At 38.7% G+C, this 26,020-nt stretch overlaps 1 protein-coding gene across 5 annotated transcripts in view; it reads left to right on the top strand.

The window, feature by feature from the left end:
- PALLD (palladin, cytoskeletal associated protein) overlaps positions 1-26,020 on the top strand; it is a 211,623-nt gene that overhangs the window by 157,729 nt on the left and 27,874 nt on the right. For all 5 annotated transcript variants that reach the window (XM_085319862.1, XM_085319861.1, XM_085319863.1 and 2 more), the window contains one exon: positions 12,762-13,454. In XM_085319862.1, the coding sequence (XP_085175988.1) occupies positions 12,762-13,454 (693 nt within the window). The remainder of the gene's footprint in view (positions 1-12,761; positions 13,455-26,020) is intronic.

Here is a 26,020-nt window from a genome sequence, read left to right as displayed (position 1 = left end):
AATGATCTTTTTGCCTTTCATTTAATCATTCCTTGTTCTGTAAAAAATTATTATCATAGTGTGAATTGTCTAATAATTTAGCTGATCTCAAATCATTTCAATTCCAAACCTTTCAGTTAGTGTATAATGTGTCCAGTTAGTGTGTCGTTTCAGATTTCTCCCTGAAACAAAAAAGAAATAGATGGATACTTCAAATAATTGTGATTAATGATTAATCCTTAATTAATGATTAAATTATTAATTAAGAGTCACTGTACTGTATAAATTTTATTTGTAACTACAGAGTATCTTTAGTAACAGAGGTAAGGGTCATCTTCATTCTAACAGCTGTAGTAGAAAACTGTAGTTGACAAGGATATTTCAGGCCAGTCTTTTCCCAAGAGTGGAGCATGCCTTACAAGAGAAAGCATACTAGCATTTTAAGTGAGGTAGGATGTGAAGTCACAAGACTTACTCCCTGAAATCCTAGGTAGCACTTCTGGAGCTAACAGAGGAGTGGTGAAGAAGTGGTGGTGGCCCAAGAGAAAAGGCAAGGAGACAACTGAGAACTTTGGACCCTTGGTCAGTCATGTGGTGCATCTAGCGTCTCTCTGAGAATGATTGGTCTCAGAAGGTGCCTGAGTGCTCTCAATGATGAGTCTGGAAAGAGAGAACCTTTCTTCGTAAGGTGCCAGACAAAATGGGTTTTAATCCTGAAGAACACACGTTTTCTTGGAACTAGCTTTTTACGAACTGCCCTGTGATCAAAGTGAAGACCAACAAGGCATGTTTGTTTTGCCTTGGAGGTTTTTTCTCTAGGGCAGAATGAAGGAGTGGAATTAATGGAATTCTGGAGGTCAGCTGCAGGCAAACTAAGCAGTAAAATCTGTGCCTCACTGTGCAGGCCTGGCCCATGCATAGTCTCTGAAGATGTAAATATTATGTATTATGCATCATTCCCTATTTTTAGTGCATTATACATCAATGTTCTGTATATTTCAAAATTTTTTTTAAAAGACCCACAAATTAAATGTAGAGACTTACTTTCAGTTTATTTGTTTAGCATGAAACATATTTAACTTCCCAGAAATTGTGAGACTTTGAAACCAAATATTAAGCCGGAACCACTTGTGCTAAACACACGTGTTTTAAAATGCCTTATAGATTGTATGGCTTTGCTACAGACTTCCTACTAGTTTATACAACTACTGTGTATGTGTATGTCCACATTAGCAAGTAATACAGAGAAACAGGAGTGGCTCCATAGAGTAAAATAGCTGATGCTGAGGACATGATATCTACAGTACTCATTTCAGAGCTGTTGAGTTTTGAGTTTGGTAGGGGTTGTTTGCTTGTTTGTTTGTTTTTGTACTTTGGACTAGCTCTAATCTACTCTGATAGACTAAATGCCGCAAGTGGCTACAGTATATTAGATGAGTCTCATCTGAGAGGGATCCAGTTCATGTTCTTAAATCTCTCCAGGCTGCACACTGGAGAACATTAAGTGGGGACAGTTGGAAGATTTGTTTGAAAAGTACATTTCTGATCCTAACTAAAGCACAAATATAAATGCATCCATACTGTCCTCTTAGGAGAAATGCCGTCCATGTGGTTCCTTGTTTTAGGCCAGTCATCGTATTGGTTACTGTTTCATTTTGGGAAAATAAAATTGCTCCTTTTCCCTATTTTCCCCAGGTAAGAAGACTGATTCCTTTCACTGAGAACTAAGCAAATTGCAAACAGTTTTAGAGAAGGGAAAGGCTGTTCAGTATCACTAATACAGTATTTGGGCATAACAAGTATTTTATCATCACACACTTACTGTTCTTCTCTCTTTCTCTCTCTCTCCCCCCCCCCTTTTTTTTTTTAATGAACACATCATTTAAGGCAAACCTTACTTCAGGAATATGTAGTCTTTGTTGTATAAATCTCCCATACGCAAAGTTATTTTGATAAATTAAGAAATAAATAGTATTTAAAATGAATCATCTTTATGGAATGTATTTTCACTCTTAACTATGAGTACAAAAGTAATTGTATGCCCTGTCATTTGTATGTAAAGTATTTCATTTGCACTTTTCAGCACAATGCACTCTACGGTTAGCAATTAAAAAAAATTCTCCTGGTAAAATCACTTCATCTATTTATCACAGAAATAAGTTTAAAATTATTTGTGGCCAGCATTGTAAGTTATTTCAAGTTGAGTGTCTGTATCCAAATATATCTTATTTCAGTATACAGTATTTCTCTTTATGATGGTAGATAATGTAGGATTCAATCACAGAGTAAGACTGTAAAACATCTAGTTAGTCAGGATTTTTGTATAGTATCTTCATTGTAATTACATTTATCTCGCAATTTCAGCAAGCAGTAGCCCTTCTTATATTTAAGGGCACCTCAGGAACATTTTGAGACTCATAGTTATTCTTGTCTGGATTATACTTTGGGGAACACACTGCTTAAGCAAGCAAACAAACAAAAGCCCTCACACTCCTGAAATACATATTTGATCAGATAAGAAATGGCTGTGTTCTTTAAAAGTACATTTTATCTTGCAAAATCAGTTAATCAAGGTGAGTAAAGATCTGTGATAACGTAGTTTAGGAGATTGTTTCCCCCACAAAATAGGTCACAGAAATATTTATCAAGCAGGTATCACCGAAGCTGATAAAAGTTGCTGGTAGAAAAAAAAATTGATAAACCAAAAAGATGTTATCAGTTTGCCTGAGCAGATAAAGTTATATATACTACTACAGCAAAGTCTTCAAGGAGTCCTTTTTCTTTCTTCTAAACGCAGTAGCTGACGTAAGGTACCTATGACCACACTGCCAAGTCTTTTCATTTTACTGAGATAATCTGTTGCTGCTGCTCTGTCTGTGGGTGTTGGTTCTATGACTAGCGTAGTCCATCACGTATCTGTAAGAAGAGCTTTGTCCTTGAACTAGCCTGTTTGTGGAAGAAAGTTAAGGTGATTTGTCCAAACACCGAACAAATTCTAACTCCAGCTGGTTAGGAGCCATGTAATGTGGAGGGCGTAGTTACTTGCTCCCTCTTCCAGGTGCCAGAGGACAGCGGCAGGGAAGCAGTGAGAGTTTGCTGTGTTTCTCCAATTCGTGCATGAGAAGGGCTTCACCATAGATACCTGTGCTGTGAAAAGACTCTCGGCGGCAGCTGGGACATGTTTTCTGAATAGATCTTCAAATATCTCTGGGTCATACTAATCCCTATATCATGAGAGGTTTGCAGAGTGCGAAGTGACTGTGTAGTGAATTGTCTGAACTTTTCCCCTCTTGTTAGAGTATCTTTCTTTTTACTGTCACAACTGTGCTTGAGATTACTCACCTAAATGCATGGCAGGACAAGTATATAGACTCCTTCACTAGGTCTAGCCCAACAAAATATAATTGTGCTAGGATTAGACTGACTGAATAAATGTCACAAAAGTTAAGAGTATGTTATTTTCCCCTTCCTGTGCTCTGGAGAGCAAGGCTAAAAGATTATTATCGTCTTTAACAGTCGCTGTTGCTTCTTTGTGCTCACCTCATTCCGTAAATGTTACTGTGTGGTGTTGATGGGATTATTTTTGTGGGTTGTGGGATTATTTTTGCGTGTATAGAAGGACTTTTGCAGGAATGGTACAATACTAAAACTACAGGGTGCTCAGATGGTGCCGACACCCAAAATGAGTAAGTCTTATTGTCATGGTAGGGGAATCTTGAAAGTGTATGTTCATTTTGTATAAAAATCATACCAGTTTTTATGCATTCATTTTCCTCCTGGTTGTTTGTTTCCATGTAGTATTTTAAGAATAGGATACCTTTGCTGCTAAATATTTCAGGAAAACAGAATGCTAATGTATCAGGTGGTAATACATGAGATTTATGTGAGACAGTGACATGCTTAAGGGTCAGAACTGTTTTGCTTTTTAGATAGAAAATGGCTCATAGAAGGGCTTAAATTTTAGGCTCTAAACTACCTTAATTTGTTCAAGTACTTTTAGCATGTAGTTAGAGTTTTCATTTTTCTGAAAGAACGGTGACAATAACTGTGTGCACTTATAATAACAGGGCATCCAGTAGCTACTTTTTAAGTTATTTGTGGGATGCTCGTTCTTCCGTTTCAGTAGTACAAGCCAGTCATCTCTCAGCGTAACCCAAGGAACCGTCACCAGGCAGATACTGGAATACTGATATTGAAACCATGGAGTCCGGTAGCTGTTGATGGGTGGGCATAAAGATAAATAAATCTTGGTAACTAATTTTAAATGAAATGTGATGACTTACAGAACATCTTGTTAATCAAACATACTAAACCTACCCTGCTTTTGCTGTTCCAGTGGCACCATCATGAAAATTCACTATACTACATTTAGAAGAAGGGGAATAGTAGTCCCTAGTTTCTTTTGTTCAATTTTGTAAACATTTTGGTTTTAGGCTAGTACAATTGTTTTTAAGCTTTGAGATGTTTTTCCATTCCTTTGTACTTGCCCTGGGTGTATACCAATAAGCACGGAGCATAACCTTCCATGTGGTGTGGCACGGCAGAGGCAGAAGATCTATTTGTCCATTTGCAGGTTAATTCATTCCTTCATTGCAAGCCATGATTTCCTACAGTTTGGGCCAATTTAGTTGTAAATTCAAACTTGTATTGATATTAATGCCTTGGTACTAATTTACCTCTTAATAACATAGACTTTTTGCTTCTTTTTTCAGTAAAACTTACAACCTGCATAATTCTTACCTGTTATATTCATCATTGGATATTTCAAGCAGCAGTTATGTCACAGTATTGAATTGCCAGCCAGCCAGCATTTTGAACTACAAGACTGACTTTTATGATCTAACCTTAACAGAGCTATGAAGTTTAGCCTTTTAAACTAAAGCTGTATTGTGTCTTTATGACTTTTTAGAACAATGAGTGTGCACAAGAGCACGCTTCCTCTCTTTCTGTACCCGGGCTAAATGTGTTATCTCACCAGTGCATGTTTTGCAAAATGTCCCTGCAGTGTTATACAGATAAGAAAAATGGTTCCTGTCTCCAAAAGAATTGCTTGGAGCCGCCTTGTGTTCACTAAATACTGGCACTATCACTTCTCTTGATTTCCTTAGTATAGAAATTACCTTGATGCCTTTGACAGATAATCAAGCAATAATGGAAAATGGGCACAGGTACAACTGCTGCTTTTTAGGATAGACAGGAAAGTTTTTCACAGCCAAATTACTGCAGAACTTCCTTATAGGAGAGTTCGCTAACAATGCAGATACAATGTAGGTGTTTTACATTTATCTTCAGGCTGTACGAAGGTTTTCCAGGGAAGAGGCAAGCTGACTTTCATAACTCCCTCATAACACAGTGCCTATGTGAACTATTGCACCATACTGATACTCCTTTGAGTACATGATCTTTCTGTGAAGTGAGATAAACACTCCTGTATGTTAACGTGAACTATGAAAAATTCTGTTTGCAGAAGATCTGCATTTTCAAGCTGTTAGGTTTTGGGCATGTAGTGGAAAAGTTAAAAGGCTGTAGCTGGTAGAGATGGTTTCTAGTTATAGCTCTCTTATTAGTCAACATGAGGGTTAAATTGTAATGAGAACCTCACATCCTCCTTGAGTTTGGTTAGTATAGACAAAAAGTAGATCTGAATGATTCCAGAGTATAGCCCAAACTGGTGATGCTTTTTATTTATATTTTTTTTCTTAACTGATAGTTCCAGTCGTACATAAATATGAACCCTTGTAGGAGTTTTTAGGAATTCTGTCAGAGCACAATTCCAGATATCTGTGACTACTGTCAAATTTTTCACGATTCCTGTGTCTCTTACAGTCTCTGAAATAGTAACTATCAGACTGGCTTTAGAAAACTGTTCTTTTTCAATAGTACCATTTATACAAGTAGAACATAATATTTTGTGATTGCAGAAAAAAAATAAACTTTTAACAGAAAACATGAACATATGTATAAAAGAATGGTCTACTTCTTGGCATCAAATGATAAAATTAATTAAAAATGACAAAATGCCTGTTTCTTCAAACTCTTTTTTCCAGGCCCAGCAGTTCACATGCTAAAGCTGTAAAGGGCCTTTGGAAGAGCCTACCCCAGTGCAATAGGAGACTCTAGTTCTATTATTATTTTTTATTTTTTTTAGAAGACAAAACCATCTTCTATTATGCTTCTAGATGTAAAACAGACTCATCAGGCATGACAGAAGGCTCACTGGGCAGCTTTATAAGCCAGCCCTCTGTGTGGGCTTCAGACTTTTGACAAAAGAGCTCTGAGTTTCTAGGGAATACTCTAAAATCAATCTGCTTGCAGCAGGAAGTTTAAAAAGAGAAGAGAAAGGAAATAGTGTTGCACAAAGAATTTCAATATCTTGAATTTTTGCTGCCACCTAATTCAAACCAAACCCCCAAATTTCCAAAGCCTCCATAAAAGAAAAGGTAGAAGCCATCTGACAGGCTGCCCTAAAGCTGTGGGCCCTGGGATAGCCTGCTTTACACCAGTTCTGGCTTCGCAGCCTGCTGAGTTGCCCAGAAGCCACAAATGTGGAGGCCTTGTGAATTTCATCTAGCAGCAAAACAGGGGCAGGCAGCTCCCAGCACTTTCAGTTCTCCATTGCTTCGCTGCCTACCAGATATCCAGCTGGTCTGCTAAGGACCCAGAGAGGTAAAACTGTGTTTTATTACCTTTCAATGATAATAAGTTGACAAATTATAGTGAAAAAAAATCATCCTAGATTTTTTTGATACAGACATCTGAATAGATGTAGTTCTACTTAGATCTGTCTATATCTATAAATATAGCTAATGGCTGATGTGAAAGCCAGTCTTAACTGAGAACAGTCCTTGCCTTTTAGTACAGCATGAGGGTACATCAAGCACAGAGGTGAACACACCAACTGCTTCCCTTTTTGTAGAGCTCTGGCATGAATATGAAGCACTAGTCTTGAGTCAGAACCCAGATCTTCACTGGAAAGTAGATTTCATTATCTAGCTGCTCACTTGGAATGAACAGGTGTTTCCCCAAAACACAAATACAAAGCTTTTCTGGCATTAGTTTCAAATCTTGATTTATAAAACTAGCTCAGAATTTCTAGATTGTGGTTAATTCTGATTATTTTCATTCATCACATTCCTGTTTTTCCATTTCTGAGCTGTGTTTAGTACTTTTCTGTAGAACTGCACTGTCCCTCTCTCAGGGGGCAGATGGCTGGAAGGATTGTGAAGGGGCCAGTCTGCGTTCTCTCAAGAACGACTTGGGGCAGAAGTGAGCTCATTATTCTTCAATGCATGAGATACGTAGGACTCTCTCTTCCGAACAAAAACTGTTTTCCCTTCTGTATGTTTTCCGTTTGCTCCTTTTCTGTTGTTAAGATCATGTGGGAGGATCAAGGAGAGACAAAATCAGGAATTTTAAAAAGTTACAGCATAGAAGAATTTATTTAATCTTGGGTCCTTATATGCAGTGTTTTCAGTCTACTTCATACACTGTGTTGTAAAACATCAAGTAAACTTGAGTGCCCTTGTTAAGTAGAATATGCTAAGAAATAAAGCAAAGAGTTTTTGCAACAGCCACACAACTATCTACGTTCATTGCCCAGTCCGCAGCACTTTGTCCAGCCACTTGCTCTGCAGCCTTGGAGTTACAGTTCCTGATAGTGGTTGCTGCCTGTTTGGTTCTCAAAGTCAAGAACTGCTCTATTCATTTTCCAAAAAGCGTGATTCAAAGAAGGTATCAGGGGAAAAAAAATCTAATATAATCTCAACCAAGTGCATACCTCAGAACATGAATCATTGAATAACTGTTACCCTTGGAATATTCAGTGTTCACTGGTGTGCTTAGAGAAGATTCTGATTATCTCTGTCTGCCCAGTCTTTTCTCATCCAATCAGTAGGAGCTTTTTGCTAGTAAGAAGATAATATTCTATACACATGCCTACCAAAAAACCTAATACCTCTAGTCTTCCCTTTGAACACATGTTTCTAAATGTTTCTCATTATCACTGAGCTCTGAAAGTTGTCATCTTACTGAGCAGGTTCCCAGTACTCAGAGCTGATCCTGCGTATGCAGTGGTTCTAACAGATAGAGCAGACTAGAAACCTCACCTGAAATTTGTCCCCGGCATAGTCTTCCATTTTCATCCAAGACCCTTGATCAGTCAGGAAAGCATTTCGATTTCTTTCTGAAGTCGTGTTGTGCAGTAGCAGAGTAAAATATTAGTGTTTATAATAGTGCCTTGTAATAGTAACTGAACCAAACTTTTCAGCCAGCCTGTTGCTGGTGAGTGTGTAGGCCACGCAAGGCTGCTCTGTTATAAAGAACAGGGAAGTGGTTAACACAGCAGGTTAGCAATCCACTGGCCAGCTACTTCTGCCGATCCTGGGGATGGTTTCCACCTGATCACTTGTATTTGCTGTCACTAATGTCTCCCTATTTGTCGTTCACCACTTCCTTGACAGCTTTTTTTTTTTTTTTTTTTTTTTGGGGGGGGGATACAATTTAAAGAAAACTGACTTGGCTGTTCCAATATGGAAGAGGGGTGAGACAGGGGCAGCTGCTTCTGCCAGAGAAGAGAGGAGCAGAAACTAGGTTGGAAACCAAGAAAGCTTACTGCTTCTCTCGGTGAGTGGCCCCCTCAACTGGCACCATCTCCCTGCATGTTGCAAACCTTGTGCTTCCATGAAGAACAAGCCTGCTTTGCCAAGGCTTTGACACAAGGGGTAAGACCACAGTCATTTACTGCTCCCAGTAGTCTAGTAAAGCTAGCTTTAGGCATTTTTCGCTGTGCCTAACAGTGCCACTGAACACTTGGGAAAGATACCAGGCAGCGCGTTAATGATCGATTCTTTAAGATACTGAGATCAGCATGGAGTGTGAGCCACCCTGATTTTCCTCTTCCTAGGCAAACCAGGAGACTTGAAGATGCAAATGCAAAGTAGAGGCATTTCAACTGATTATTCCATGAAATGCTTTTACAGACAGTGCTTTTGAAAAATTTTCTTTTCTGCAAGTATCTGTGCCATTGTTAGCAGTAGTGTAAAAGAATTTTAATTACTGTAAGATAATCTTTTTTTCTAGTGAGCTAAATGCTTCAAAAGTCAGAATTTCTAGTTGATTTCTAGCTATATTAGCAGCTAAAGTACTTTGCCACATTATATCTGTGGGGTAGGAACAATGTGAGTAATGAATGTTCCAGGAGATTTCTGAGTGTCTAATAACAGCATCCTGAAGTTCATGTATGTTACTTAAAAAGTATGGGAACTAAGGCCCACATGGAAAACCTACTTGCTCAAGATCAGAGATAAGACTGTAAAATCAATTCAAGTCCCTTATTCTATTGCTTCTGTGTCTGAAATATTTCTTCCCTGGTACTAATTTCTAGCATATTGCAGATTTTTAGATTGGACTCAAGTTTCTTAGAATAATAAATAAATAAATAAATTAAAAAAAACATGTTTGTAAGAGCTTATTTATGATGCCAAAAGCTCTCTGCTATTTTCTAATTGCCATTGTTCTTGTGTAGTTGCATTGGCTTCGAGGAAATACCCAAGTCCCTGACCCCAGTAGGGAGCCTGTTGCACTACTTGGAGGTGATGCGAATGGTGTAGCTGTTGATACACTGAGAGGAGAGTTGCTCTGTAATGGCAAGAGAAACTCCAGATCATCCTCCTTAGTTGCTGAACAAATTGAGTTTCTTTCTCCTTCATCTTTGCATTCTCCCATCTCTTTCCATAGTTAGAAATGAATAAGAAGTGGAAAACAACTTGAGATAAATATAACTGAAGGTGAAAAGGCTGAGCCTTTCCATTCCAGTAGCCATTAAGAAAAGCTTAAGTATTGTGGACAGTACACGTTCAGACTTAAATAATAACCGCATAAATGGTAGTTCTTTCCTTGTGTTGCAGTTAATCAATTTTATTAATTTTTGCTTTACCTCAACCTCAAGCTATCTTTTTTTAGTTACTTTCTTTGCCCATTTACTGATAGAATTTAACTAAAATTTACTTTTAACTTTTCCTTCTTATGTTACTGCAATTAATTGTTTGCTAAAACTGTATGAAAACCCCAAATGGGAAAAGAATAGTGAATTTTATTCAATATTGTTTAAACAGGTTTGATAAATTCCCTCAAAACATGTGTGCCCTTTAAAACACTGGTATTACAAAATGCTTTTCAGCTAATTGGAAAGAGGATATAAATACAGTTACACTGATTTTTCCTGTAGTCCCATCCAAACAACATAATTTTTTTTAATTTTTTAATTACCTTCTTTGCTTCAGTACTGGTAAAGACAGTATAAACAGACTGATTCCACTGCAGTCTTTTGACTGCTGGGCTGTTCTCTGTGCCACAGCAGTGTTACGTTTCAGTGACTTGCACCACCGTCAGTGTCACTGCAAAGTAACATTTGTGAATTGATTTCCTCCCCCCCCCCACACACACATACACCCTTTTTTTTTCTTCTTCCTCAAAGTGACACATCCCTAGGATACATCTGCTCAAGAAATTTTAATAAGTATAGGGCAGCATCAGCTGTTAGAAGAACAGTTTCTGAGGTGGAGAGCATTCCATTGCAGATGAGAATCATGTGTTTCTACCACTGGAATGAAAATTTGCTCTAAGAAGTCTTTGCTTTCCTTCTTGCTATGTGGACTGATGTGATAATGATTATGTCTGCGTGTTACTTATCAAGCAGACGTGTACTCATTTTGTCTGGGCCCTAACTTGGTGAAGAGCTTTGCAAACAGAATTAGTGCTGTCCTGGGCTGGTGGGTTTGACATGTCTTATAGATGTGTGTATGTTCTTGTCAAGTCAAACTTAGTGTGCGAGTAGAGCAACTTGTTTGTCTGCAGAGCCGTAGTGTCTGGTTTTTACTGCTGCTCGCGTTGGTGCAGCAGCACTCTTCAGTGGCAGACGCTGCGGTGCAGGTAGTAGTATAGGTACCATTGGCAAGGCCATAGATGGTCATGTGTGTTGTGCTGCTGGCTGGCACACGGCCACGTGACTTGGCCGTGCAAACAGCAGAGTCCCAAGACAACACGGTCTGACTTTCAGCACATGTTGGGAAACACTGGAGACTGCTCAATTTTTTCTATACTTAATACAGCATTTACAGCACTACATTTCCCTGTTGTTTTTCTTTTCTTTTTAGCCCTAGCCTCTCTGTAATAAACAAAAAAATAAGGGGGAAAAATGAGGGAAAATTATAACAGAAGTGAAATAATACTTATTTCTACGTAATTTTAGAGGTATTGACCAACAGGTCTGCAAATAGTTAAACTGGAGATATTGAATGAGCTAGAGTTAATACAGGACTTTCCTATTAAATGTGACTTGAGGTATTTCTGCCATCACTCAAGATATTCAAATGATTATGGAAACTAAAAGAAAAGGTGTGCTGCGTAAGTTGCTTTAGCCCATTTAGAGAACATTTACACAGTTTACATAGTTGCTCCTGTCTTACAGAGCAGAAAGCTGAATTGATAGACATTTAGACTCTGTTGTCAACAACAAAAAATAAATTCTAAAATGTATGAGTGGTGTGCAGTATTTTAATGTTTTTGTTGCTGATTTATTTAAAAGGAGAGAAATATGTAATCTCCCTTCACTGAAATACATCTTGTTGATGAGATGACTGTTATGCTAGAATGAACCAGCTTTGTGACAAAAAAGACAGAAAGCAACTGTTAAAGTAAATACTTGATTTTTTTTTAGTTTTCTGGATCTAAACTATCATGCTCCCCTTTTTAATCTAAGCAGTGTCTTTGGCATGGGATCATAAGCATAATTGTTGTCAGAAAATATTTTTTGGGAAATGTGGATGGTTACAGTATCAAAATTAATCTTAGAATGGAAAATATGATGATGATATCATTTTTAATTTTGTTGCTACCAACAAAAGTATATTGTTGTGCCAGAATTGTACGTTCATATGCCATGCATTAAGTAGACAGTTTCTAAAAATTCTGCTTAAATGACGTGAATTATTTAATACACAGTGATGCACTTGTATTTATTAAAGAATTTATGTATGATATATACCAAAAAAATGTGTACATGCTTATGCTGAAACTTCGTAGACTTCTGGAGTACTGAGATAAAGTTTTCGTTTCCAGCTGGAACATCACAATTTTTAAGCAAGTTGGTCTGATGAATTCTAACATGAGAGATCACACAGTTAAGTTTGATCTCCATTTTCATAGGGATCTTAGGTACATTGTGCTTCTACTGCTACAGCAGAACAGCAATTACAGTACACTGCTGAATGCTCATTAATGTTCCTGTCTCTCATCTTATAGTGTATTTTTTACTATGAAGGAGCAGTTAATAGGAAGGCTACAATGTCATTCAAAAAACTGTATTGTGAACAAAAAAAGCCAATGCCTGCTCTAGTTTGCCTCACTGATGAATATTTAGCATTTCTATTGACCTAATTAGCTGTTTTGCATGCTTTTGTGTATTTTTTTTGTCTTTTTTTGTTCTATTCCTGTTCTAGTCCAAAGTGTCTTCAAATTTCTGTATTAATTTACCTTTCCAAAAATTAAAGTTCTTTTGATTTCTACTATACATATACTTTTTTGTCCCTTCCTAGGACAAAGAAGGCTTTTCTAGTGATGTTTTAGATCTAAAGAAATAGGGCTATTCAAGATACGCAAATACTTTGAACTTTCTCCGGCCTCTGACTTTCCTAAAACATAGCTCAGCACTTGTAATTTTAACCTCCTTCTCAACCAGCAGCATGTGTCTGATCGTTTTTTTTGTTTCTTTTTCCTTTGTACAGGGACCCTCTAAAAATACAGCAACTGCAGAACCAAATTCGTCTGGAGCAAGAAAGTGGCCAGCGGTATCATCACCAACAGCAACCCGATCACCACCCATACCCTCCCACTTCTCCTTCCTTTCCTCCTCCCCCTTCCTTCCAGGAGCTTGAATCCAGCCAGTCTCTTGCTTCTTTGCCAATGAGTATTCTCAACTCGCATACTTCTCCCACCATGCAGTCTTCCAGCTCCTTCAACTATGCTCGGCCTAAGCAGTTCATTGCTGCTCAGAACATCAGCCCTGCTTCAGGTTATGTGACTCCTTCTTCAGGATCATCTACATCCAGCCTTCCCTCTCCTATGTCTCCAACTGCTTCTCAGAAACAGTTTGGGAGAGCACCTGTTCCCCCTTTCTCCCAGCAATTTGCTTCAGAAGGGGAGTACCCATGGTCTCCTTCTTCTCCATCTCCTCCCCCACCACCTCCACCTGTCTTTAGTCCAACCACAACATATCCTGTGTGTGATTCCTTTCCACTTCCACCCCCTCCACCCCCTCCTCTTCCTTCAGTTTCTTCCCCTTCCCATAGCCTGTCTCCAACTCCTAGATTTCCTAATTCCAGCCAATCTCCGGCAGCTTTTCTCAGCTCCATGCTGCCATCCCAGCCACCACCCGTTTCTGTCAATGCACTAGGGCTCCCGAAAGGAGTGACACCTCCGTAAGTATCAGCTAATGAGCTCCTTGAATTTGACCGTTCTGAGGACTGTATTGAAGCTTATTGCACTTGTTTATTTTTATACTTTTCTAGGGTCCTTTACTGTTACCTGCTACCTGAGCGAGAGAGAGATGCAGAAGCTAGTTGCAAATAATGTCTATGCTAGAGGTTGCATATATAGTTTTTTCAGTCCTTGCAGAAGCAAGATTCTAAGAGAGTCCTACAGTGGGAATGGGAAAGGGAAGAATCTGAAATTTTTAATTAGAGTTGATAAATTTATGAGGTGACAGCAAAAGGTTCTGCATGCCCAGGGCAGTGGGAGGAGCTTCAAGAAAACCCTTCTCAAGCCCAGTCATCTTAAGTTCACACATAAGGTGGTATTTCCAATCTCTATACCCATTATTTCTGCACATAAAGATCAAGGAAAGAGCGTTGTTCAGAAGTTCCTATAGCTTTATATACATACCTTAGAGTATGAGGTATTAAAGTATACCTCTTGCAACAAGGTAGTCATAAGGGCATCCTGTTGACTATTGCCTAGAGCTTTTTTTCTGAGGAAATTTGGAAGGAGAGGGGTTAAGCAGGAGATTTAGAAGAACAATGCATAAAAGCAAACAGAACCTCTCTCCTAACAGCTCCACAGATTTTTCCTCCTCTTTAGTCTTCTCTCAAGGCCAAATTATTATTTTGGAGCAATGTCAGCTCCCATCATAGATCAGTTTGTCTTTCCACTGGCACTGGATTCTCATTCCATCCTTAAGAGAACAAAGAGAAATGCTGAAGAACAAAAATGAGAATAGCTGTATCCAAGGCTTATTTATAACTTTGTCTAGAAGTTTTTCTAAACATATCTACGGTATCTAGGTGACTTGCTCAGCTACATACTGTTGCAGTGGGAACTTTTGTTAATTCAATCCGAGATTTGAAAAGGAAGAAGAAGGAAGAAAGCAGATAGATATCAAAGTCGTAAATCATGGATAGTCTTTTAAAAAGCATTTATATATCTGGACTTCTGTCATATGGCTTATTATGAAATCTGGCCATAAAACAGAATTAAGAGAAAAATGAATAGTACCATTCACTCTTGTACTCATTCTAGCTGTGATTTTCTGACTTACTGTGTCCTTTGCAATGACTGAGTTTATTAATACTGACTGCTGAAAGATGTATAATTAATTTACTGGCAACTTGGCAGGTAAACTCAGCCTGCAAAAGCCTAAAATTATCCCTTATTTGCCAGAAGAGGCTCTAGAATAGCAGTGTTGTTCTGTGTGCATATCCAGTTGTACTGCGTAGGATAATTTGTTCTAGGCAACTGTTGGGGACTGGATTCCCTTTTGGCTTCCCTTCTGTGTTCCATGATAGTGGCAGCAACAGCTCAGGCCTCTCGTGAACAGATGGTCAGAGCAGCCTCTTTCCCTGTTACACTACATTTACACCTACCTGCTTTCACTTGAGGCAGACAGCTGTGTGCTTCCTCCTCCTTCCCTTCAGTCTTCAGTTTGAATAGACTGACACAGACTGAACTCTGCAAGGATGCTTCCCACTTCCTTTGCCACGCGCTGCCTTCAGCCGCGCAGCCAGCTTGACTGCGCACGTAGCGGTGTCCTTCCCCCAGCCAGGACAAGGCAGCAGCCTCAGGTTCTGAGCTGGGATGAGGGGCTGGGCTGTTTGGCCTGCATCCCCTCTGGAAATGTAGTCCAGATGAGAGCTGGATCATGTTAACCATGCTGACTGTTGGTGTGTATGACTTACGTATACATATATATATCTGTGTGTGTGTGTGTATATGTGTGTATATATATATATATATAGTTATGCATCTTTGATGCCTATTTTTCCCCTGGCCTCCGCTTTCCCCCCTCCCCCCTCCATTTTACTGCAGTAAGTTACTAATATCTGGTGTCTTTTGACCTATTGAGTAAATAAGCTGCATTTTCTCTTTCCCATCATTCTCTTGCTACACTCTCCAGAGAGTTTCTCTCCCAACCACCACTACCTTTGATCTTCTTCTGCTTTGTGCTGCAATCTCAGTTCTTCTGACTTTTTATCCTCTTTCATTTTTTGCTTCATCTATTTCCTCATCTTCTACTCCATCCTCACAATTCCTCTCTTCTTGAACATATTTATCTTCCAAGATGTTACGGTTTCTGAATCGCTTATTGTATTCAGTATTTTCTGCCTATAAGAATATCTCACTGTTAGAAGTAAACTTAGCCTCTTTGACTTAAGGATGAAGAATGTTGTTAATGCCACATAGCAAATCTTTGGGAGAGGAAAGAGTCTCCCAGGATCAGACTAACACCACATGTGTATGTCATCCCTTCTCTGAAATATTTCTGTCAACTCTCCCTCTCTGCTTACTTGAGTACATTGCAATTTCTTGCATACATTAATAACATAGTCAACATGAAAGATCTGAAAGATCTTAGGCCTTAGTAGAAGAATGAAACCTAGCTGATTCTGAAGGCCTTGAGAAAGGAAACGTGTGATAGGAGTCCAGTCTCGCCAGCTGCTCCGGGCATCAACAAGGTCTATTGATTGAAAAGAATGATAACTTTGCCTGACACTATTCTGTAGCAGACTGTAGCAGCAGGGAATCAGTTTTGCTTCACCTTGTCATCTAAAACATTAGTCAAGTCATTTAACTTTTGTCTCTGCTTCTCTGTCGTACGATGGTGATATTGAGAATATGCTTGTGTGTTGCTGATAATGAACTAGTTGGAGTTTGAAGTGTCCTTCATGGACAGGAAATACAACTTTGACTAGACACTCCAAGTAAAATGGGATTCCTCTTTAGAATATAATTTGATAATTTATATATTTTTACTTCAGTGGAGGTAGACTTGGATCTATGATTGCTTTTAAATATTTATAGGCTTTCATACTCGGTACCTTTAATGAGTAGGATGCTCTCAAAACAGTTTTCCTGCCTGCTTCCATTGTTTTTATGGCTTCTTTCTTTTTCTTGTCATTTTTTTGGTTGTATTTCAGGGTTGGTAATTCACTGCTTGTGTTTTGATTACGTGGTCTTCTTACCATGGTTGTTTACTTTCTTCTCCCCCGAGTATGGATACCATGATACCGATAGCCAAATATCTAAGTAAAAAATTAATTATTTGGCCTTACCAGAGTTTGCAATTAAGATTATTTGGCTGAACTATTTTTGTAAAATATGCATCTTGAGATATTGTGGAATTTATCGAATAATTGATCAATTTTTCATACATCTTGTTTGTTTTTCATAACAATCTTTACAAAATTACAGATCTGTCCCTGATTACAGGCTCCTCAGAATCAGTACGTAGTAGGTAATATTCTTATTTTCTTTTGATTGCTTTTGTTCTAGAAGCAAAATAAAGATATTACAATAAACATTCCATATGGAGCTTATATATGTTTGGATATAGTTAAAGGCAGCATCAAGGAAGATTTCTGCAAAATAGAAGACAAAGTGGAAGCTCTGTAGTGGTATGCAAGCCAACAGAGTCCTCCTTGTTTCTCATGGAATCAGACCTTCCCTCCATCAGCTTTCTTAATGCATTTCCTTTCCAGTATATGTATCATCTTTGCTCTGCTACAAAGAGGAACGACTCCAAAGAAATGTTGTTCCTGTTGCTATATCCAAGCTCAGACAAAATAGCCCTTTTTCATCCCTGTAATCTGTCTGTGAGCTCTGGGAAAATGAGCAGTAAATACCATACTGATGCTTCAGCTAAGGGCTGAATTTTTCCTCGGTTGTGGACCCTGAGACTCTGTGGAAGTGACAGCATTATCTAAACTAGTTTGGTCAAATGATTTTTTCTAGTCAATAGTTTTAGAGACAGTAACATACTTTTTTTGCCAACAATTAGTCTTACAGCCTGGCCTGAAGCATGGGAACAGCTTGAGATGAATTTACTAGATTTTATTTGGATATCTGAAACATGAAGAGCAACTTTGTGTAGTTAGTACCTGGTAATTCACCATTAAATATTTCTTTGCTACAATTAAAACATTTTCAGGCTTTGGCTCTAACAATGGTAACTGAACAAGTTTTAGGAATAATCATCTTTTCTCATTGGGCAGATCTTAAAAATTGATGTTTTGCCAGAATGTAGTTGTATTAAATAGGTAGAGAGGTACTGGTAGAGCTCCATAGCTAATTAAATACCTTAGGGAGTCATGAGCACTCATCACTTATTTTAGAGGTGAAATCTGGCTGGCATATAGCTGTTGGATACCATTCTTAAAAATCTCCTTTCTTTCTTTCTTTTTTTCTTTCTTTCTTTCTTTCTTTCCCTAAATAAAACTCTCTGGGTGGGTACATGAATTGGACTCAGGTTAACTTTCAATTATAAAAGACTTAAAAGGAACGAAGTCTGTGCGATATAAACCAGAACTGAGTCTTTTTTTTTTCTTCCACACTTAAATCTGCAGAAGCTAGAATCCATTCTTTGCCATTCATCATAGAGAAATGAATTATATCCCTATGAAAATTGGTAAGTATACATTTTATATCATAGGAAAAGACAAATTTTAGGTAAGCATGTATACTGGTAAATTTACATGAGCGTAAGTGAAAACAAAATTTAGTCCCAGGAGAACGATAAAGTGAATACTTACTGAACAGGGAACTAAAAAGAATATAAATCTTGCTTCAAAAAGGTGTGGAGTTAGTCATTGAACCTAGAAAAGTAGAATCTCTTTCTAAGCATGAAAAAAACGTGTATTGCCAGCTATCCGAATATCCTTTGTAAAGAACTGATGTATATAGTACTTTTTCTTTAAATAGTTATCTTCAATAGTATTGCTTTAGTTGCAAGCAGAAAAAATCTGACAGAATTAATGAAATACATGACTCTAGATTTAGTACTTTCTGGTTTCTGTATAAATCTTTCAAATGGAAAAGAAAACATTGCTTTAAAGACAAGATAGTCTACAATCTCTTGAAAAATTAAATTAAATAAGCTTTTATACATGATAAATTTAATTACTGTTTCTAGAACTTTAAATCAAATCTCAAAGGGGATTCTGTGGGAGTCATGAAAATAGGAACATCAGAGAGGGATCTACTTTTTTTTTTTCTTCCTTTTCCTTGTTTGAGTCTGAGCTGCTGGCCTGTTTTTCCAGCATTATACTGTGACTTCTGCATTGAATTCTATCTTGAATGCTACTGAGAGGCAAATTTTTAGTAAACTTTATATTCCTTGAGTAGGTTAGCAATCATGGTGATAACATGAGGAAAGGCTGCACTTCTCCATGTTTTTATCTTACAGCTTTCAACAGCCTCTCATTACAAATGCCAGCTTTCATCTTTGAGTAAAATGTATTGCTGTCCTATGTAGACCTGAGATTTATTTTTTCCCATTTTTGTAAGTTACATCTGTCACAACTGTACAAAAATGGAGATTACCTACAGTATGATTGATTTTAAAGTAGTGATATGTTGCAGGGACTTCCTTGTTTAAAAATTCTGTCACCAATCAGAGGAGAAAGGTCAGAATGGTTTTCCTGCCTTTGAGGGAACTTACCTCATCTCTATATGGTATTTACTGGTTAATATCTGAAGTAGCCGTGGGGCTCATGAAAATACATCTGAAGACAAATAAATATTTCTGTCATTGGAAAAATTCCGACAAATGTTTGCTTTCATTCCCAACCTCCAGTTTTATAGCAGTGGATACTCCCAGATTTCAGTTTTATGTTCCATAGATGTCTTAATCTGTTGCCCCGTCCATTAGACCATTTTTGTTTGAAGTTTCTTGCTTTAATATGTTATCTCTCCTCCTCTCCCCATGACTTGGATCCTAATTATGACTATTAGGCCAACATCTATGTGGTTTATCTAGGATATTAGATCTCGTTGATTTTGCTAAGAAACTACTCATACTAGGGGTTTTGGGTTTTTTTTTTTTGCACAATATGACACATTTTTTATTCTATACATGCACATTGTTATCATAAAATACTTATCCACGTCAGCTTTTCTGAAATATGATGAATGCATGTTTTTTCCATTTCAACTTTGAAATCTAGATTGTGCCCTGGATCTAATTTATTAAAATACAGTTGCTCAAGAATAAGCAGTGATCAAGAATTCAACATGAAGGGGAGGCATACAGACAGTAGCCAAAATAACTGACCTACTGCATCTTGACGGTCCGTGTGTCAGGAAGGCTTTGTTTTCCAGATGTTTTTGATCCATTTCATTTTCTAAATGATTGTTGCAGATGCTTAAGGATCTTGTAGAATGACAAGTGAATTTGACTAAAAGAGCTAGTGCATATACCTTTCTGATGAAAAGAGAGTGGCTGTGTGTAGTAATTCATTCACACCATTGCTTTATAGCTTTTTTTTGGCCTATCAGCATAGCTGAGGTCCTGCAAATTTTTCCTTCTGAGGATTTAGTATTACAACTGCCTTATTTCATGCAGATCAGGATGCCACAGAGCTGTCTGTGAAATGCTAAGTTCAGTGGTTGATGGTAGTAGAGACCTTACTCAGCAGCACTTTAGAAACTTGAACAAATGTTAATATCTTTGGATATATTAGCTTTTCTCAGTGCCACATGGGTTTTTCTTAACGTGCTTCTGGCAGTTGTCCATCTCTTCTCAAGAGCTCAGGACTAGGGGGACTGTGCCAGCCTTCTCTACATTCAGGAGCAGTCAGTTCAGTTTTCGCAGAATGCTGGAAACAGTCAGAAAGGTGGATAAGATTACCAGTTGCAAAATACCTGCTACTTTTTCAATTGATACCAGAATGTCTGAACATCTTTTGAATAGCAAATTACACTTACTTGTCTATGGTAACCAGGGCAGCATGGAGCGGTGGGATAATTTGCTCAGGGGAGGAGCTGAAAAGGAGAATATAGAGACAGTAGTTCTTATCTGAATAAGTAAAAACATATCTCTAAAGATAAGTCTTACAAAATTTTGGTGGTAGATGCACAGTTTGTAGGTGAATTGTTTTCTTTGTTATTTAATCATTAAGAAACTTGGTCAGAACAACATATTATTCATATCAGACTTGATCCTATCCAATGCTGAGGATTTTTTTTTTTTTTTTTCTAACGACAGTTTTATACCTTTTTCTTGGGTGGTAGAAATAGTTGAACTTTGTTACCTTTGTCTTACTTTGTTGAAATCATCTTTAGTCAGGATTCTGCCTCAGGTATTCCCTGAAGTGCATTTAATGTCACATTACTGAACAGAGCTGAATCCTGGTCTCCATAGTGTATTTGGAAAGATTAGCCTAAACCTTAATTTTAATATGCAGCTGCAGCTTCAAAGCTTGTGACCTGTTAGAGTACTTACAGCAATTTTGTTCTTACAGTAAGTGAAAATGTGTTAAACGGATGGGAGTTAATTGTATTTTTGGAAGTCTTTAGTTCTAAAAGAAGAATCAAGTTACTGTTCATTACCTCAGTACTAGAGAATTGGTTTGGATTTCTGTGAAACTGAGCCATATTGGCTGCAAACAAGAATTTGTTCTCGGAAGGATAACGGCAGCCAGCCTGTTGCCTTTGTTTACACTGTAAAAGGTACACAGGAAAAGAAAGAGACTCTCATCCAGTGTGCACTACATGTAATTAAAACATGAAGAGTACTGCTGATTTGGCTTGCTTTCTAAACAAATGTTAGAGCAAATATTCAAAACAAAGGAGAGCTAAGCCAAGATTGCAAAATTTTCTACTGTCAGAAATTTGCACGTGTGAATTCAGATGCCTGAGTTTTGGCAACTTCCTTGCACCTTTTCTGTCCGAAAGAATTTGCTTATACTTGCATGCTTATATCTGTGTTTGTGTTCAGCCACCCAATGACTTAAGTGACGCACATTTCAAAGGTGATGTGAAAATCAGTATCAGTTTCAGCCTGACTCTCTCGAAGTCTGAGAATTTATTTGCGCATTGGTGGTAGTTGTTGTGTTTCTAAGGCTAAAGGTACCCATGTCTTTAAATGTACCCTTTCCAACTACATCATACTGTCTTGAACACTCACAATATACCCTGAAAATTGCATGAGGCAGAGAATGAGCATGCAGGTATACAAAATGTCATGCCAGTCCCCTTGTTTGGCATTATCCCTGAGAAAAGAAGAAGAGAAAGCTTATGAACAACCAAGGAAAAAAGAAATCTTAAGAACTTGGTGCATCCAGATAAGGCGCATAAAGATGATGAACAATATTTGCAAACATGACTGAAGAAGGTTTGCTATCAGTCTGTCTTGACCTGTAAAAAGTCTGTCACACTAATGGAACTGTGCCTTGGAGGATAGATTCACTGGTGATCTTCTATTTGTCCTCGTTGCTTTGTAGCCATTTTGAAGTTCATCTCAAAAATGTATGTCTTAACAGCTAACTTGTTGAGGGGTATGCATCTGTATGTACATACATTTATATGTTTACATATATGTACATATGTAGAGAAAGAAGAAAAGTGATTCTAAAGAGGGATGGAAATAGAGCATCTGCAGGAAGAATTACATTTCTTCGTCTACCTCCCACCCCCAGTATAAAATAATCCTGAGAGAAGGTTTTCTAAAGGCATTTGAAGGAATTCTGGCTGATGTTTGTTTTTATAATTATACTTCTAAGCTGACTGCTTCCTTGCTTAAGTACTTATTTGTAAAGTAAGTAAAGAAAATCAAATTCCTTTTTCAGGCAAGTTGCCTTAACCAGGTCTTGGAGGACACTCCCATACCTGCTTTGCAAAGCTCAGAATGTTCTGGCTTATAAGCAGAGGTGTGGAAAGGTTGTTAGGGAGTCTACCTCTCATATTAGAAACTACCAACGATCCCCAAGCCATTGCTGGAAAGTCTGCCTAGCCTATTCTTAAATAAAAATTCCTTAGCTTCCTGACATGACTTGTGCCCATGTTTAAGCTATCATCCGTCGTCGTTGGTGGGTGGAGGCAAGGAGAAAGGAGGAGAGTTCAACATTGTTTCTGTCTAATTGAGGTCTGTCTATCTTCAAATTAAGTTGTCTGCTTATTGACCCCAGTGGACAGGGGGAATCATTGAATGTCAGTTGTTTTCTGATGCCTTATAAGTTTGATTTACTTCCCTATACTCAGTCTTCTCTTTTCCAGGTTAAATAAACAAGATTTTCCCAACCTCACAAAAGTTATGTTTTAAAACCATCTTACACTTTTCTTGCTCTCAAACTCGAATTTGCTGCATTTTTTGTAAAGTACAGTGGTAGAATTAGACTCAATCTCCAGCAGCAAGAATTAGAGCAAAACAGTTGAACTTTCAGGTCTTAGGCGAATGTGTTCCAGAATTTTCTCTTGCTTTCAAAACTATCGCATTGCTGTCCAAAGTTTCAGTCTCACAGAATCTATTCTTTTGAGATGCTTAGTATCTTGGTGCTACTTGTACATTGATATTGCTGTCATACTTTGAACTTCTTTCCTGAATTTCTTAATCAGTATTAGACTAGCTCTAGACTAATTATGAAGATTATTGTAAATGACAGTTGTTACATGAAAATAAGTTGCAACCTCTGCAAGTTCATTGTCATAAGCCAATTTATGAAATGTGCTTTTTATTTCATTATTCCAATTGTTAATGTTGGAATACTATGTACTGAACTTATTATAGATATTTGAAAGACCTCATTGGTCTATATTCTTCCAATTTGAGAGATAAAACTTCATAATTACTCTTGGAATAGCTTTTCCAGACAGTTACGCAGCCATATAATGGAAATTTCAGCCAGACTATGTTTCCTTAATTTACTGGGGAACTAAAGGAGCCACAGAGGGCTTACTCAGAAGCTATAAACTGAGATGTTGCTACTTTTTGCCTGTCTCCATGCCAGTCAGCCTGTCAGAGAGAGAAATTAGTGAGATTTGATGGGATTCAATTTCCATTGCCTTATTATCCTACATTGTTTTGAAATGGGCTATAATGTTATTTTCTTGTGCTTAGTATGGACATTGCACTGACTGACATATAATTCCCTTGGTACTCATTCCCTTTTTAAAAACAGATGTTTATTTAGGGGCTTTAATCATTGCTGATGCTTCAGAAATGCTTCTACTTGTTCTTTGAAATCCGCTCCAGAGTACTTAACCTATTAATCTCTTTTCATGCAGTGTTGTGACTTTCTTGGGTGTATTGTAAATTTTACCTTTATAACATATTAAGGGCCAGACATAAACTGGCCTTTTCCTGCTAGCACTCCTAGCATTTTAACCATTTGAGTAGGAAATCTGTAGAACGTGAAATGAATACTTTATTTCTCAGTGTATTGCTTGGAATTGTCAAGGCAGGTAGAAGTCTCCCTTAAGAGCTGGCACAGGACTTCTACAAAGTGAAGCCAAAATCTGGTCTCTAAGTTGGCCAGATTTTTGTTGTTGTTTGGTCCTTATCTGAAGAGTGACAAAATGGAGATCTGTAATGGTGCTGGGTGGGGTGGGGTAAGGAGCTGGGAGGTAAAGACTGTGGAGACTCAAGACAAGAAGAGTTGTCACCTTCCCATTCACCTTCCAGCACTCAGTCAAGCCTTGCTGAGGGATCTTGCATCTTCCCACTTTCTTCTGGCCCATTTTCCTTTTGTGTCTTCCTTTGCTGTCCCAAAATGCCTTGAGTTATTGCAGCTTCCCTTCCTGAAAGAGGCTTTCCCCCTTGCTCTTAGTATCCCTCTGCCTCCACGTAGGTGGGATGGTTTTCCTGACTCCTTTCCCAAAACAGTGTCGGGGAGAGTTTGTTTTACTTGTGACTGAAAAAATCCCCAGCCGAAGGCTGAGAAAATTATTCTACTTGCTGACTGACAAGAGCTCCAGCTAACTGCTGAATATTTCTAGGGTGAGGAATGTTGTTCTCCAGTTCTCTGTGACGTTAGACAGACAGGCAGACGTTAGGCAGTGACATTTGTCTGTTCTACTTCTGTTGCAGTTTGATGTGAAAATGCAATTCTTTTTACAAATACTTCACCCTTTTCCCATTTTAAAGTTACTTTCAGTAACAAAATACAAAATGTTTTAGGCATTTAGACAGAATTGTTTCTCATTATTGTCTTCATCTATTAACTTATTTTTGGCTTTTGACAGCGTATGTGTATTGTTTCATTTCAACTACTGCTAAAAATTATCATCAAAGACACTTTCTGAAGAGCGAGGTTAATGTACCCATGTTAGAGAAACATAATACCAAACAATATCCAAGAATATTAATTAACTCCATGTAATTCTGATTTAAATTTCTGAATGGTAATTAAATTGTTAAGTTGTGTGTGGGAAGCAAGATTGCCCATAACTGCTAGTGTCATTTTTTTTCCATCTCTGTCATCTGTGAAATCATAAATTTGAAATAATATGAAGTCTTCCTTCCAGAAGGAAAGATCATAGAATCATAGAGTCAGTAAGGTTGGAAGGGACCTCTGGAGATCATCTAGTCCAGCCTCCCTGCTCAGCAGGGTCACCTACAGCATGGTAGACAGGGTTGCATCCAGGCAGGCCTTGAAGATCTCCAGAGAAGGAGACTCTACAACCTCTCTGGGCAACCTGCTCCAGTGCTCCGTCACTGTCACAGTGAAGAAATTCCCCCTCATGCTCAGGCAGAACTTCTTGTGCTTCAGTTTCTGCCCATTGCCTCTTGTCCTGTCACATGGGACAACTGAAAAGAGTTTGACCCCATTTCCTTGACACCCTCCCTTCAGGTACTTGTACACACTGATAAGATCCCCCCTCAGTCTTCTCTTCCCCAGGCTGAAGAGGCCCGGCTCTCGCAGCCGTTCCTCACAGGGCAGATGCTCTAGCCCTCTGACCATCTTTGTAGCCCTACACTGGACTCTGTCCAGTAGCTCCATGTCTCTCTTGTATTGGGGAGCCCAGAACTGGACACAGTCCTCTAGATGAGGCCTCCCCAGGGCTGAGTAGAGGGGCAGGATCAGCTCCCCTGACCTGCTGGCAACACTCTTCCTAATGCACCCCAGGAGACCATTGGCTTTCTTGGCCACAAGGGCACCTTGCTGGCTCCTGGTCAACTTGTCATCCTCCAGTACTCCCAGGTCCTTCTCTGCAGAGCTGCTCTCCAGCAGGTCAGCCCCCAGCTTGTACTGGTGCCTAGGGTTATTTTTCCCTAGGTGCAGGACTCTGCACTTGCCTTTGTTGAACCTCATGAGGTTCCTCTCCGCCCAGCTCTCCAGCCTGTCCAGGTCTCTCTGAATGGCAGCACAGCCCTCGGGTGTGTCAGCCACTTCTCCCAGCTTAGTGTCATCAGCAAACTTGCTGAGGAGGCACTCTGTCCCCTCATCCAAGTTGTTGATGAAGAAGTTGAACAGGATGGGACCCAGTACTGAGCCCTGGGGGACGCCACTAGCCACAGGCCTCCAACTGGACTCCACGCCACCGATGACGACCCTCTGAGCTCTGCCTTTCAGCCAGTTCTCAATCCACCTCGCTGTCCACTCACCTAACCCACACTTGCTGACCTTATCTAGGAGGATGTTATGGGAGACAGTGTCAAAAGCCTTGCTGAAGTCGAGGCACACAACGTCCCCTGCTCTCCCCTCATCAAAGGGGATCAGTCATTCCATCAGAGAAGGCTCTCAGGTTGGTTAAGCAGGATTTCCCCTTGGTGAATCCA

This window comes from Rhea americana, unplaced genomic scaffold, assembly GCF_003343005.1.
Source record: "Rhea americana isolate MKP2758 unplaced genomic scaffold, rheAme1 scaffold_60, whole genome shotgun sequence".
NCBI classification, from domain to species: domain Eukaryota; kingdom Metazoa; phylum Chordata; class Aves; order Rheiformes; family Rheidae; genus Rhea; species Rhea americana.
Note: the sequence above shows the minus strand (reverse complement) of the source record. Positions and strands in the feature narration are given on the sequence as shown.